The sequence below is a fragment of the Echeneis naucrates genome, chromosome 20, assembly GCF_900963305.1.
Source record: "Echeneis naucrates chromosome 20, fEcheNa1.1, whole genome shotgun sequence".
Lineage (NCBI taxonomy): Eukaryota > Metazoa > Chordata > Actinopteri > Carangiformes > Echeneidae > Echeneis > Echeneis naucrates.
The window spans coordinates 8,740,487-8,754,486 of NC_042530.1; the positions used below are offsets into that span (position 1 = coordinate 8,740,487).

The window sequence follows — 14,000 nt, forward strand, 5'->3', positions numbered from 1 at the left end:
CTTTGTGTCTGCAGGGAGCTGCAGGAAGCTGCAGCTTTGTCTGTCTTATCTCTTGTTTAACTTTTTCTCCCCACTCAATGAAGCGCGTTCCGCGGTGGGCGCGGCCTCGCGGTCGCCGCTGAGTTGTAATTGGCGGTTACCAGGATGGTCACGCTGCGGTCAGCCAATCAACCTCAAGCTGGACGTTTCGAAGCCCCGCCCCTCGCAAACACTGCAACAAGTGCATTAATGATGCTGAGCGGCTCGATCCTCCATGGAAGAAGCTGCTGTGTGGACACAGCGGCCAAACCGAGCTGTTTTCTTCACCAACCACTGCCGAGATCAGCTCTTTATTCCTCGGCTGACTTGACTGCCAGTCGGCTTTTATTTTTGTTTGGTTTTTTTTTGCCAGCCGGCGACAGCGAAGTTGGCGCCTGCGGGGTTTGTGCAATTTTGGAAGAAGTTAATGAGGGAGTCCGGGCGCTAGCTGAAGTTGCTAACCCCGTGTGTCTAAGGAGCCAGCCACCATTTGCCTCAATATGCTGCGGGGTAACTGAATAGCGACGGCGGCCTGGTGTGGCTTTTTTTGTTTGTTTGTTTGTTTGTTTTTGTTTTTGTCCCCCGACATGTTTTTACGAGAAGACCCGGACCAGGACGAGGTCGGACCTCAGAGAGACTCAAGCCCCCTTCACTATGACCAAACAACTGAAACAGCTGCTTTGTTGATGTGAGAGGGGGGGAAAGGTCAGGAGGACAACATCTGCGACTATGAGCAGGGTGAGGAAAAGTTGTGTTGTTTTCACACCTTATTTGACTCTTGTGATAAATAAAACGTCGCCTATATTATTCCCATGTCACATTAGCGTTGTGCTGTTCCCGCTTGTGGTCCTGGTTATGGGACCAGAGGGGGTTATTGTAGTGCATTACAGCCCTGGTTGTTATAGTGATGTGGGAGATGCCAGGCTGTGCAGGGAGCTGAGGGAGGGGCTGAGGCCCAGCAACTACAAAGAGCTCTCCAGCCAAAGAAAGTTAATTAATGCAGAAATAAATAAGCACTTTGGCTCCGAGTTCTTCACGAGCTTAGAAACCTACTCAGCGTAATCCCTTCTCAGAACTCATTGTTTTCAGAAATGATTTAAGTCTGTGCAGGTACCAACATGGCTGGACCTGTTTACTGTATGAACCTGTTGTCATCTAAGGCCAGACAGGGAAAATCTGCTGTCTTGATCATTCAACTTTGGAGAGTTTCAGGGTCAGAGTCCTCTGCTTGTATAATCCCTCCAAATTCATTTTCAAAGCAATGTGAAGCATTAAACTATCTTCTTTTGGACTAGGCCCTCCACTGTTGTAAAAAATGCTGGTTTGTCACTGCAGTTTATGAATTTAGTGGCCTCAGTTCTTTTTGGACAAGCAAAGAGAGTTTTTTTTTGTTATATCACTTTGTGTTATGTCATTTTCTGTGCTGTGACTCAGTTAAGTAAATGTACAGCAGCTGCACTGGGGAAAGTTAGTTTTCACTTTTTCACTAAAACAGTGTTAGATTTGGTGTGTTAATTTCTTCTAATCTTATGATGAATGAGAAACAATCACAGATCATGTCAGAATTCCATGCTGGGTGATTTGATAAGCTTTCTGTCTTTGAAGGCTGATGATTCTACTGGTTATTGTTGCACTGTCAACAGCAAAGTTTCAGTGTTTTGTCCTTTAAGCCTTTTGCATTGTGTGGGGTTAAATTTCTGGTTATCTTTTTGGACAGCTCAGAGAAGATCAGGTGAGTGAGTTACCATGTGTGTGTGTGAGGAGTGACACTCCCTGGCTCAGCCTGTGAGTGCACTTCCCACGCTTTATGGAAAGGGGCGTGGTGTCTCACCTTATCCTTCTTTCTGCCAAATCAAAAAAATGAGGAACTAGGTCATGTCCAAAGACTTAAAGCAGAAAACCAAATCAGAGCCTATGTGCTCGCCTGATCCAGACTGCACATGTTTTTGGACAGGATATTTCGTGCAAATTAGTGCCATAAAGAATAATAGGTAGTGCTTTGTTAGTAACTAGAGATTTTAATTTGACTCTAGAAGAAGTGGCGTATTCTTTAGGGACCCTGGTGGTACAGTTTAAATTGTATTTTTTTTTTTTTTATTATTATTCTCATTCTCTAACCATACAAGCCAAGTTGCCCCTTACAGTCAAATTCTGGTGGGCTGTTTACAAGCTTTTGGTGTCACTCTCAGTCAGTGATGAATAGTCTAGTTGTCTCGCTGATTAGGCTATCATGTGTAGATGAAACCAGTTCTGAACACAGACTGGTAAAGCTCCCCTAATCAGATTATTACTGGGAAGGAAGAGGCTATACACACACAAACATACACACTCCCATTCCCACACTGTTAGCTCACACAGAATATTTCTTTTGCAGTTTATTTGCTAAATATGTTCAGTGCAGCTGCAATTACATTCACTCATTCACTTGAAGAACAATATACAGTGATCCTTTCCTCTTACACTCAGCACATGTCCATCTTAAATCGAGTAGCACACACAGATAGCAACCAGTCTGTGCTTCACATCACTATGTGCTGCTGATTTAGGTCATCGTTGAGAAGCATCTTGTGATACTTTTATACATCAAGACAAGCTATTTCTTTTGTAAGCTGAGAGCTTACAAAGGAATAGCAGTGTTGCTCCAGGGTGACTGTGTGTCTCCAAATTAAGACAGAAAAATGAAAAAAAATGACAAACTCCTACTTTCCCTTGATAAGCCCTGCCTGGTCGTCTTTCAGTTTAGTGCTTGTTTCATTTTGACTTAATAACGTTTATCCTGCCCTCAGGCAGGACATACTTCTGTAGAGGTCAAAATATGGATAGAAGGTCACTTATCACTTTGCATTTATGACTGCTTATATAACCACCTGTGTTTTCCAGACAAACAGGAAGGGAGGCAGTGATTTTAAATGCCTTCCTCCCTGTTTGACTTTGTGCATATTTGTGAGTGTTCATGAACACACATGGATGTGGACATGGATGTCCACTATGTGAAAAGATGCTCCACCAAGTTATGTTTGCTTTTGGAGTGCATGCTTTTAGCCGTTGTGTTTGTGTTTATGTATCCTAGTGCTTGCTCATCCTTGTCTTTGGGAGTCTAATCTTGAGGTTGGCTCCAGCTGGCTGCCATGTGTGGGGGGGTGGGACTCCTGCCTGAGCTCTTAATTAACTCTGGACCAGAGCTTCAGTGTACATCTCCTATCTACTGCTTAGGAGGAGGAAGTTTGAGAGCAGCAGTGACTCCAGTACGCACTGAGAGCAAGGTTGATCCTGGAAAATTTAACATACTATCAGTGATCTACATAGGGCATGATATTAATGTGCACCTAAGAGATGCATAGCTACAGACATGGTTTTTTGTTATCCATAACATGTTTTGATTGTATAATTTCAGATTTTAATTTGTCTGCGTCATCGAGAATTAACAATAGTCTAGTAGTTAGGGTTGACTTTGTTTTGTAAAATTCCCATTCAAATTAATAGGAAAGTTGCATATACATTACACTCGAGATTGATGCATTAAGTCTAGTCTGAAGATACAATAAGGTTCATAAATACATCACCCACTCTAAAGGCCAACCTAATATGCTGCTCAGTCAGTTTGCATTTTTGCATTGCAAGTTGTTGATTTAAGGTCAGTCCTCTTGTGAAATGGTGACCACCTGGTTGTGATACACAACACTGCCAAATATCAGTAGATGCCAACTGGCTCGTGACAGCCGGCGCTGAGTGTTAGGAGACAGCATAAAGGTGTTTTGAAGGATAGTTCATTAGATAGAACAGCTAATAGCATGACATTTGAACATAACAAATTAGGTACCTAAGCTGTATGAATTCTTTCCATATCTCCTATCTTACTGCTTGGAAAATAGATGGAATTATTGATTGTATCTATTTTTCCACTCACTGCTCAAAATGTTTTCTTGTGACAGAGGAGGAGAAACTACAAGAAGACAATTCAGAATTGTTTTGAAAGCCGCACATTGTTCAGGAGGAGTGTTTACTGTCTGTCAGCAGTGGTGCTTGGCAGTGGTGGCTCTGTGTTTACGTAAGTGTCTGATGTGATTGAGCAAGCTGGTTTAAGTGACAGCAGATTCCAGAGATTCTGACAGAGAAAGCCCATCTGCTGCTGAACACGCATGAGGATGGGAGCTATGGGAGCAGTCCAAGATCCCTCCAACTCCCTGCATGTGCACTCAGTAACAATCTGATGGCAATGCTGCTTCTAAAGCTTCCACAAATAATGATGAAATGCCACTAATTAAAAACATGAAAAATTTACATTTCTTTACCCTAATAACTAAAATATAAAATTTATGGTTGGTCTCTCATTACAGTTGTCATTACATATTCTTTTGAAAGAAGCGAAGGGAACAGGGGGATCATATTCAGCTTTTCTGGAAAGAGGCTCTAGAAAACTGCTAACTTAACTAATTGACTGACTAAATTATTGATATTAAATTATTGATATAATTATTGTATTCTGTGATTCAGAGACATTGAGAAGGAAACCCTACAAACTGTATATTACTTAAAATATACATTTGCATCACTATTATTTGTTCTTTCCTGCTGTGACAAGTCAAAAGGGCTCCTGTGGGGGGGAGGAAAAAAAAAAAAATATATATATATATATATATATTTACCATGTGCATGTGTTACCTTGAAGTGTGGCACTTCACTATGTCAACACAACCCTCCCCTTCCAGCCCCCTCCACATCACCTCCTCATCAACATAATCTGGAGAAAACTGGGCAATTTATTGCATTAATCACAATGGATTAGCAAATTTCATTGCTTAGTCACGCTCACAGGGCCCCACTTCAAAGTCTCAGCTGCACACACACACACACACACACACACACACATATTCTTTGAGCTGAACTTAGTGGAACACCTCCCCAACTTGGGCCTCAGCACTCCTTGGACATTGAAATATGGCACCAAGGACAAATGCACTCATTTTCTGTTTATCTGTCTTCTTCCCTTTTCTCCCTCCACTCCTCCTCTCTAACACACTAACACAGAGGACACTGTACTGTAAACACACTATAGTTAATTCTTGTGCTCCCATCCTCCTTAAGCATGCTGGATATGCATGATGTCCTTTTCAGCAATTATAATTTTTCATTACAATCTTTGAAGAATGTGCTACATTATTTCTGTAACAATCTATTTGTTTGGCTTTTAAAAATTATGCCAATTTAATTATCTGGTCAGCAAACTTTGAAAGAGACCGTTAGTTCTTCTCTATTCAGATTCCACAATGAACTTGTGTTTGGTTTTGCAGGCAGAGCCAAAGGACAAAGGCTTGTCCACAAGCGAAGACTCTCTCCTGTGCTACCAAAACTCAAAAGGCGATGCACTGATCCGAAGCCGACCCTTCAGTGATATTTATCCCTTTCACAATCAGTGTGACAGGGATGCAGTCCCATATCTGTTGTCTGGGTGTGGCGCCCAAATCCAGCCAATCACTGCAGCTCCTCTTGTTGCTGAGAACAAATTGAATGGTATCAACTCCTCTGCTTGGTCCAACCCAGTCATAGGTCCTCCTGAGGGGAAGCATTACTCCTCAAGAATTATGAGGCTTTTTTCTAGTTCGAGAAAGGGCCCTGACTCTGCTAATAGTTCAACCACTGTTGGTCCCTCTCCAGCCCACAACAAAGATGGCAACAATGGGCCACAGTCCTGGTCAGGCCTTCCGGGACTTGGTGTTGTGGATTCCTTCAAAAAGCTCCGCTCATCTGTGCTACAAGGTATTCAGAGTAGGGGGGCATCAAACCTCAATGGAGAAAACGTTCATTCATCAAATCAGGAAATGCCTAATGGTACTATTGTGTCCAACGCTGACCCTGGTGCCAATGACTCAAATGATTTGAAGATAGCAGAGGGATACAGTATGTGCAATGGAAATTTTACTGGACAAAATTTGGCTTTGATGAATCAGTGTGGCTCGGATTTTGAGGATTATGATGATGAGGACAATGAAGAAGGAAATGGTCTTGCACGCAATTCACGATTCTCAAGGAGTATGAGGAAAGCATATGGAGCAGGACGCATTTCTTTTCTTGACATGGGAAATGGGGGAGTTGAAGGAGGGCACACAAATGAAGCTGCAGACAGTGAGAGGCCTGATCAAACATCCAAAGTCAGTGTCCAAGCGGGGAACGTGAAGCTCTCGGATCTGACATTGCTGAGCAGGATGAGCAAAAGTGCAGAAAATCTTAATTTATTTAAAGCGCCATTCAGAAGCAAAGCCCCATCGCCTGGTCCTCCTTCCATTCAAGAGGACCCTCAGAGGATTACAACATCAAATAGGACACCAAACATCCAGAGAACAGCCAGCGCCTCCTCAGTGGACCTTCGAGGCCATGCTGCTAACCGCAGGAAGAGTCCTGTGAAAACCAAGGCCCCCATGCTGAAGCTAGTAGGGAGCATGACTGACCTAACTGTCCGGCGCAGGCAAAGTTCCTCCCCTAGCCCTACATTGCCATCCCCCATGTCACCCCTCAGCCGTCTCCATGACGACTACTCCCGTCGTGTGCCTTGCCTACAAACCAGTGAACGACGGCGCCGGCCTTCGCCTGTCAGAGTGCGGGTCATGCCACCCGAACACACACCCCTGGTTCATCATCCACCTGAATACAGCATCGGCCCAAAGCAGCACCAGACTCTTATCAGCCCAGTTTCTGATCTCCCAGAGACTACAGAGACTTCACCCACTATCGATGCTCATTACGAGTCGCTGGCTGTAGGCACAACAAGTGGTTACAAACAGATGGCAGCTTGTGAGGCATCTTCACTCAGCCAAAAAGGGCATTCACAGCAAGAACAGAATGATGTCAAGTCGCTACCAAACAAGGTAAGGCAGTGAGTGGGTAAATCATGTGCATAAAGAGGAAAGGTGGCTAAATTCAATTCTTTATCAGGACATAATATAAATACATAAATATTTAGTTAGTTAATTAGCAGCCAGTATTGTTTCACCTGTTACTCTGTGATTATCGGCTCAGGTGTATTCTGAACCAACTCCAAACTATACTGATGACATCGAGCAAGGTTCACGACTCACAGATGCACAAAATGCACCACAGATAAACTATAACACGGTCACAAAATGTTTGACAATGTAACAAATAGCATCTTTTATCAAAGCATAGCATTGGATGAAAAGTGCTCCCTTTTAAGTTTCAGTAAAAAAGAAACCTCTAAAAGAGAGAAGATTGACCCTCTGGCTTATCATGTAGAATAGTGCAATTTTTAATGGATGCCAGTCTTCCAGTTGGATGGCATTGACCCTTGTCTTATGAAAAGAAATTATTTTATGAAGTGGTCTTTGAAAATGGCTCAGTTCCAACCCAATGAGATAAGGACTCATATCAACGCGATACTTGTCAGAACATTACTCGTATGCTAAAATTGAGCTAGTGGTCCAAAGTCCTCTTTACTGTCAAATAAATAATGACATAGGCATAACGTTGCCTCACACTCCATTTCCTGTCAGTTGTGTATTATGTACTAACGTCTGCTGCAGCAGGGTCACATGCTGAAGCCAGCTGTTCTGTGCTACCAAGCACATTGAAGGAGCAGGCAGAGTTAATGATTAGGCTTTGTTTATGATTAGTGCCCTTGTGCAAAAGAGCTCCATAGTCCTGTTACTGTGCAAGTACATCCCCACCTCACTTCTCCCCCTTCCCTTAAACTGCAGCCTAATGGATCAAAGTCCAGGACCATGGACACTGGGCCTGGGAGAGCAAGCAGCACCACCAAGCAGCGAAGGGCTACAAATATACTGTTATAGACGCCTGTTTCTTGGTCGGCCTTTGAAGATGACCAATTGTCACATTTGCTTACTATAGATATCATTTGGCTTTTATTGGCCTCCAAAAACTCAGGGAACCAGGAGTCTTTTTGGGGAACTAGGCCACTCTATGTTTGTGAGTTTTTGTTGGGTTTTTGTTTTTTGTTTTTTTTTGGGTTGTTGTTTTTTTTCACAATGGTGCTAATCCACTGTGTGCCTTTCCAGTGCATTTGTCAGGGACCAGACCCAGATCAAGACAACCAACAGGTGAGGTTTGATATCACTGGCTGACTAACAGAATTATACCAACTATTTCCAAATGAGTAATTGTTTGCCAACATAATACCGTTGAGCACACAACACTTACTAACATGTACACAGTATGATACCATTTCATTGTGGAATATTTGTACCATTTCTGTTGCAGTCCTTTGTTTGAATATGATAAGCATAAGATTGATTGTGTTCAGTATACAGCGCCAATCACTCTGTGAACTCAAAATGGGTGCTAATGAAGTTTCTCACGAGAATGCATTTCAAGGTATAAATCGTTTCACCTTCATTCTTGTGATTTTTGCAACCAGGAACATATTCTACTTGTATTTTTTATGACTGCCATGCAGTACATTTTTTGGTCTGTTTCTGATTAACAGAAGTTCCATCGAGCAGTTATGTTCTACATGTCTGTGTATTGGCAGGTCATTGAACAGGGGAATTTTGAACTTTTTCCTTTGCTCTGTAGGTGACACCAGAATTAGGGCGAGAAACACTCCAAACAGATGAAGTCTCTCCAACAACCAGCAGGAGCACCCTTATCTCCCCAACATGCTTCTCTGAGTCACCCACATCGCCCACATCATCCACGAAGGCAGGAACATCCTCCGTCAAGCCTAGGCGAAAGACCGGGCATACGAGGCCTCGGCCGATTTCTGACTATGGGCAGCTCATTTCCAGGAAACACTCCGTTCCTGAGGACGTTACAGAGCTACATGCTGAGGAAAGGACAGAAAGCACATCATTACATAGAGGCTGTTCTGATAGTGACACCTATGGGAGTGGAGAGATCCCTAAGAACTGCAGCATGAATGGGGATGTTCAGCCCAGGAGGTATCGGCCTATTTCAGTGATAGGAGTCATGGATGTGTTTCCTTCGGATGCTGAGGAGAAAGAGGACCAACTTCCTTCTGTAAGCTGTTGGAATTTACTACTGAACTTTCTACTGGTAGAGTGAAGCTGATCTAGTCACCAATGAAGGAATTATAAAATACAGGATTTTTTTCACATTGTTCAGAAAGGACACAAATAGTAGTCAAGGTGCTTACATGCATGTTAAAGACCTTTTATATATTGGAACTTGTTGTAATTCTCACTAATTAGGCTGATTTTGTGTGACATTAAGTCATCAGGTAGGTGGTGAAAGTCAGACAAGTGCAGTTCTTTCTTAATTCCAGTGTGCTTCCTTTCGCCCTCTGCAGCCCCTGTCACGGCCACCCATCCCCTCCCACCAGGTGCCCCCCTACAGAGCAGTGTCTGCCAGGTTTCGCCCTTCAGCCCTCTCCCAGAGCACCCCCATCGGACTGGATCGTGTTGGACGGCGAAAGCTCCACAGAGTACTCAGCGGTGAGAACTGGGACTCCTGACTTGTGGCAAGGCATCACACAATTTTAGTCTATGGGAAAATCGGAGCCCGGGAATGTAAATGCATGTTTTTGAGCAAAATATTAGTATAAAGCCAGGTGTGGGTATTCTTGCATCTGTGGATTGTTGTGCAGATTTTAAAAATCTTTTCAGAAAGTTTTCCACTCTACATAGTTGTTTAACCAATTTCTATATCTTGCAGATGGTGTGTCTGAATGCTTGGCAACACTTGATGACAGTGTGAGTGAGGAGGAGGAGGGCAGCTTTGATGAGCTCACTGATGTTACGCCCTACCTCCAGCCAGGGGTGGAGATCTCAGTGCTCAATGAGGTAAGGCTGAGGGGTGCGAATCACAGTCACATTGTAGAACTCAAATATTCTCTTCAAGACTCCCTGAATTTATGATGCAACATTTATCTTGTTTTGTGCATGGCTCATGAAGAGCCATGTGAAAATGTTTTTCTGTGTGTTTGGTTGAATTTCAGAACAACATACAACCTCTGCAGTGTCTACAAGTCTGGACATAATCTTACGTGTTGGACATGGTCTTAGCCTGCATGTAATTGTATCTTTATCTTATCTGTGTGTGTGCTACTCAGTGGATAAGCTCAGGCCACACAGTCTATGCTGAGGCTCTCTGGGACCATGTGACTATGGAGGAGCAAGAGTTGGCCTTCAAGGCTGGAGATGTTATCCAGGTCCTGGATGCCTTGCATAAGGACTGGTGGTGGGGCAGGGGGGCTGACAGGGAGGCCTGGTTTCCCTCCAGCTTTGTGAGGGTAAGCGGATCTGACCTGTGTGTGTGATACATATTTGCGAGTCTTTTTTGTGCTGCTAGAGAGCAAACTGGCTCAGCTCCAAGCTTCATCAGCTCTCTTAACAGTGTGTGTGGAGGGGTCAAATTTCAGATTTCCAACTGGTTTCTGTGGAGACCAGAGCTGATTGGCAGCAGGATCTTAATTTGACAGGCAGAGACTGTGATGGGGTTATTTGATTGGCAGATGAGTGTCTGCTGTGTAATTGCTTGAAGCTGAGTCAATGTTGCCAAACAGCAACTGGTTAAATTTACACATGCATATCATGAAGTCAAGTAGATCTGAATCTTTTTTAGTAGTAGTAGTAGTTTTTGTTAATTTTGTAAACGTGTCCATTAATTAAGATTTCTCTTATCCTGTATGATAGTGATGGGGAAATAGAGGCGAAATCTTTTTGCAAATGAATCCTGATTAGAATTTTGATCTTAAAAGACTAAGGCTGTTAGGAATACCTGTTTTCTTGATTTGAATGCTGCTCACGAGGTCCCACTGTGTTTTTGGTGAATGTGTTTCAGGTGCGAGTGAACCAGGAAGACTTGAGTGCAGAAAGCGTGGAGAGTGTAGCAGATCAGGAGGATCCAACTCCCAGGGAGATACACAGCACTCAGCAGCACAAGGAACAGATGAGAACCAATGTGATACAGGAGATCATGAATACTGAACGCATCTACATCAAGCACCTCAAAGACATCTGTGAAGTATGAGCTTCAGTATTTAACACTTTAGCTGCTGCTTCTGTCACATCTGTCCTTAAGATGCAGGCCACTATATATCCTTTCTCATATTTTTGTAAAGTTTCAGTAAGCTGCACGTGTTTTTCCAGAAATTACTTTGAGAGGGTATTAATGATGAGAGAGGACTCTATGTTTCAGCACCAAGTAAAGTAAGTAACTCTTATTTTGTCAGTGTAACATGTAGAGTTTGTCTGTATTTTCAGGGCTACATCCGCCAGTGCCGTAAACACCCGCAAATGTTCACTGAGCTGCAGTTGAAGACCATCTTCAGCAACATAGAAGACATCTACAGATTCCAGAGGCAGTTTCTGAGGGACTTGGAGAAGAAGTACAACCATGACCAACCACATCTCAGTGAAATAGGCTCTTGTTTCCTCCTACAGGTAACAGTCACATATAAAATAATCCTCTTAATTTCTGTCTAACTCGTGTACTTATCTTATTCAGTACCAGTGAATTCTCATTTGTTTGTTTGTTTCCCTAAGGGGGAGGGCTTCTCTATCTACTCGGAGTATTGTAACACTCATCCAGCAGCCTGTGCCGAGCTGCAGCGCCTCATGAAGTTTGGCAGATATAAACATTTCTTTGAGGCTTGCCGCCTCCTGCAGCAGATGATTGACATCTCCATTGCTGGTTTTTTGCTCACACCAGTCCAGAAGATCTGTAAATACCCCTTACAGTTGGGAGAACTGCTCAAGTATACCCCAAAGGACCACAGGTACTTTGGAAATTTAATGCATCATGCCACTACTTATACAATACTGTCCTTTTATGTCTTGTGCAAGTTGTATTTTTCACAGATCTTTATATTTGTAGAGCTTTCTTTCCCTATTTTTTGCAATGAAGTAAGGAATGCTAACACAAATGCACTAGAGAGTATCAAATAATTTTCAATAATCCCACTCTAACAGGTATAAAATAACATGCAATATAAATGTAATATTCCACCTGCCCTTCAATGTTTAAGAACACTAATTGCTGTGGCATCCAAGTATGCCTGTTGCTATAGATACATTCAAATCACTGCATTATATTTATCTTATATAACTCATAGCAGTTTCAGTACAGCAGGTTTGTTATTACTTTGATGGAAGCTGTGCCACTCTAAATGGAAATGTCTCCTATCAATTGTATGTCCTTGCTGGGCCCTGTACTCACTATTCTGTTGCTGATTTATTGCAGTGACTACAGTGGAGTGAGCAAAGCATATGAAGCTATGAAGAATGTGGCCAGCCTGATAAATGAGAGGAAAAGACGGCTAGAAAGTATTGACACCATCGCTCACTGGCAGGTTGCCATCCTGCACTGGGAGGTGATGATTACTGAAACTTATAAATTCAGTTTTTCTTTTATTTAAAATTGTGGTCCACACAGACATGTTTTCAAAACACATGTAAAGAATGCTGCTTCATATTAACAAATTAAATTAAGTAAATTGTTTTTTTAGGGACCAGATGTGCTGGAGCGCAGCTCAGAGTTGATCCACTCTGGGGAACTGACTCGAGTTATCCGACAAGGCAAAATGCAGCAGCGCAGCTTCTTCCTTTTTGACCACCAGTTAGTCTTCTGCAAAAAAGATGTCCTGCGCAGAGACCTGCTCCATTACCGGGGACGGCTGGATATGGACCAGACCGAGGTACTGAATGTGCCCGACGGGCGGGACCCAGAGCTGGGCCTGACCCTGAGGAATGCTCTGCGCCTGCGCCACGCCTCCACTCTGGAGTTTGTGTGCATGCTGTGCTGCAGGAAGTCCCAGGACAAGCAGAGGTGGCTGGAAGCTTTTGCCAAGGAGAGACATAGAGTCAAGGAAGACCAAGAGTTGGGTGAGTGGAGTTGGATTCCTGTCACTGATGATACAAAATAACTATTGTGTGTAGAAGGAAAAGGTGAAGAGAGATTGTTGAAGGAGGGGGCAATTTGAAATATTTTGACCTGAAGGTGTGGCTGCATTTGTTTCTTGGCAGGAATGGAGATCAGTGAAGAACAAAGAAAACAGGCTATTGTTAATGCCAGAAGAGGCAAACAGGGGAAGATCAAATGTAAGAAAATATTTATCTTCATGCTATTAAGCCACTCTTTTAAATTGCTTTTCAATTTAATTTACTCTTTATTCATAATTTAGAGTTTTGTTTTGCCTGTTCACCTTTTAGCCATTGGTTACTCCGGTTCTGTCCCACCCCACCACCAAAACCTTCACCCACTTCACCAGCGCCACATCACCATCCCCACCCGTGTGCCTCAGCAGCAGGTCTTTTCACTGGCCGAGCCCCCAAAAAGAAAGCCTTATCACCTGTTGTACAGCATCACCCGCAACGCCTTTTTCAGGAAATGAGGCTTTGCTCTCTCATCCTTTCTTTCCTCTGTGCATGATCAGAACATGCCTGAACCGTCCTGAAGACTTATAGAACACTTTATTTTCCTGTATTTTCCTGTCTGTGAATGTACTATCAAGTTTTGTGTCTTTTCATTGTGTCCATTTTGTTGCTTGTTTTCTTGCAAAGTCCAGTGCCTTCACTTTGTATGGGCCATGACAAAAGTGTTAAAATACTGACTCTGTCCATTCTGTTAGTGTTAAAGATGCTGCTCAATATAGCTTATGAAACCCCACCCCTCTGTCTTATTAATTCTAGCTGAAGGATTTTTTTTATTTTGTTTTAATTATGGCGACAATGTTTATTCTGCTTTTGCGTTGACAAACATGGTTTTACATTATTCCAGAAAGGCTGGACCCTTTTTTTGTTATTTTTTTGTGTTGCCATTCTGTCACTTCTAAGCACCCAACAGCCAGAGGATAAATTAACTGACAAAATGATCCACCCTGTTCAGACTGTAAATAAAACTCTTGCACAAACGTACAAAATGAGAAAGCCGTCACTTCATAATAGTTGATTGCTTAAGCAAGCAGCTACCAGGAAATAATAGTGACTGTTGAATGTGAATTTAATAAAAAGTTAGTGATAGAAGTTAATGAATGAAACATTAGCCATAGGAGG

The 14,000-nt window shown here is 42.8% G+C and overlaps 1 protein-coding gene across 1 annotated transcript; it reads left to right on the forward strand.

Annotated features, from left to right (window-relative positions):
• Positions 1-250: 250 nt before the first annotated feature.
• Positions 251-13,858, forward strand: spata13 (spermatogenesis associated 13). The gene is made up of 14 exons (XM_029528806.1): positions 251-756; positions 5,310-6,881; positions 8,046-8,087; positions 8,563-9,006; positions 9,296-9,440; positions 9,661-9,788; positions 10,058-10,237; positions 10,789-10,971; positions 11,211-11,390; positions 11,493-11,725; positions 12,190-12,319; positions 12,455-12,830; positions 12,972-13,046; positions 13,158-13,858. Exons 1-14 carry the CDS (start codon positions 748-750, stop codon positions 13,337-13,339), a joined length of 3,879 nt encoding a protein of 1,292 aa, XP_029384666.1. The 5' UTR covers positions 251-747; the 3' UTR covers positions 13,340-13,858.
• The last annotated feature ends 142 nt before the right edge of the window (positions 13,859-14,000 follow it).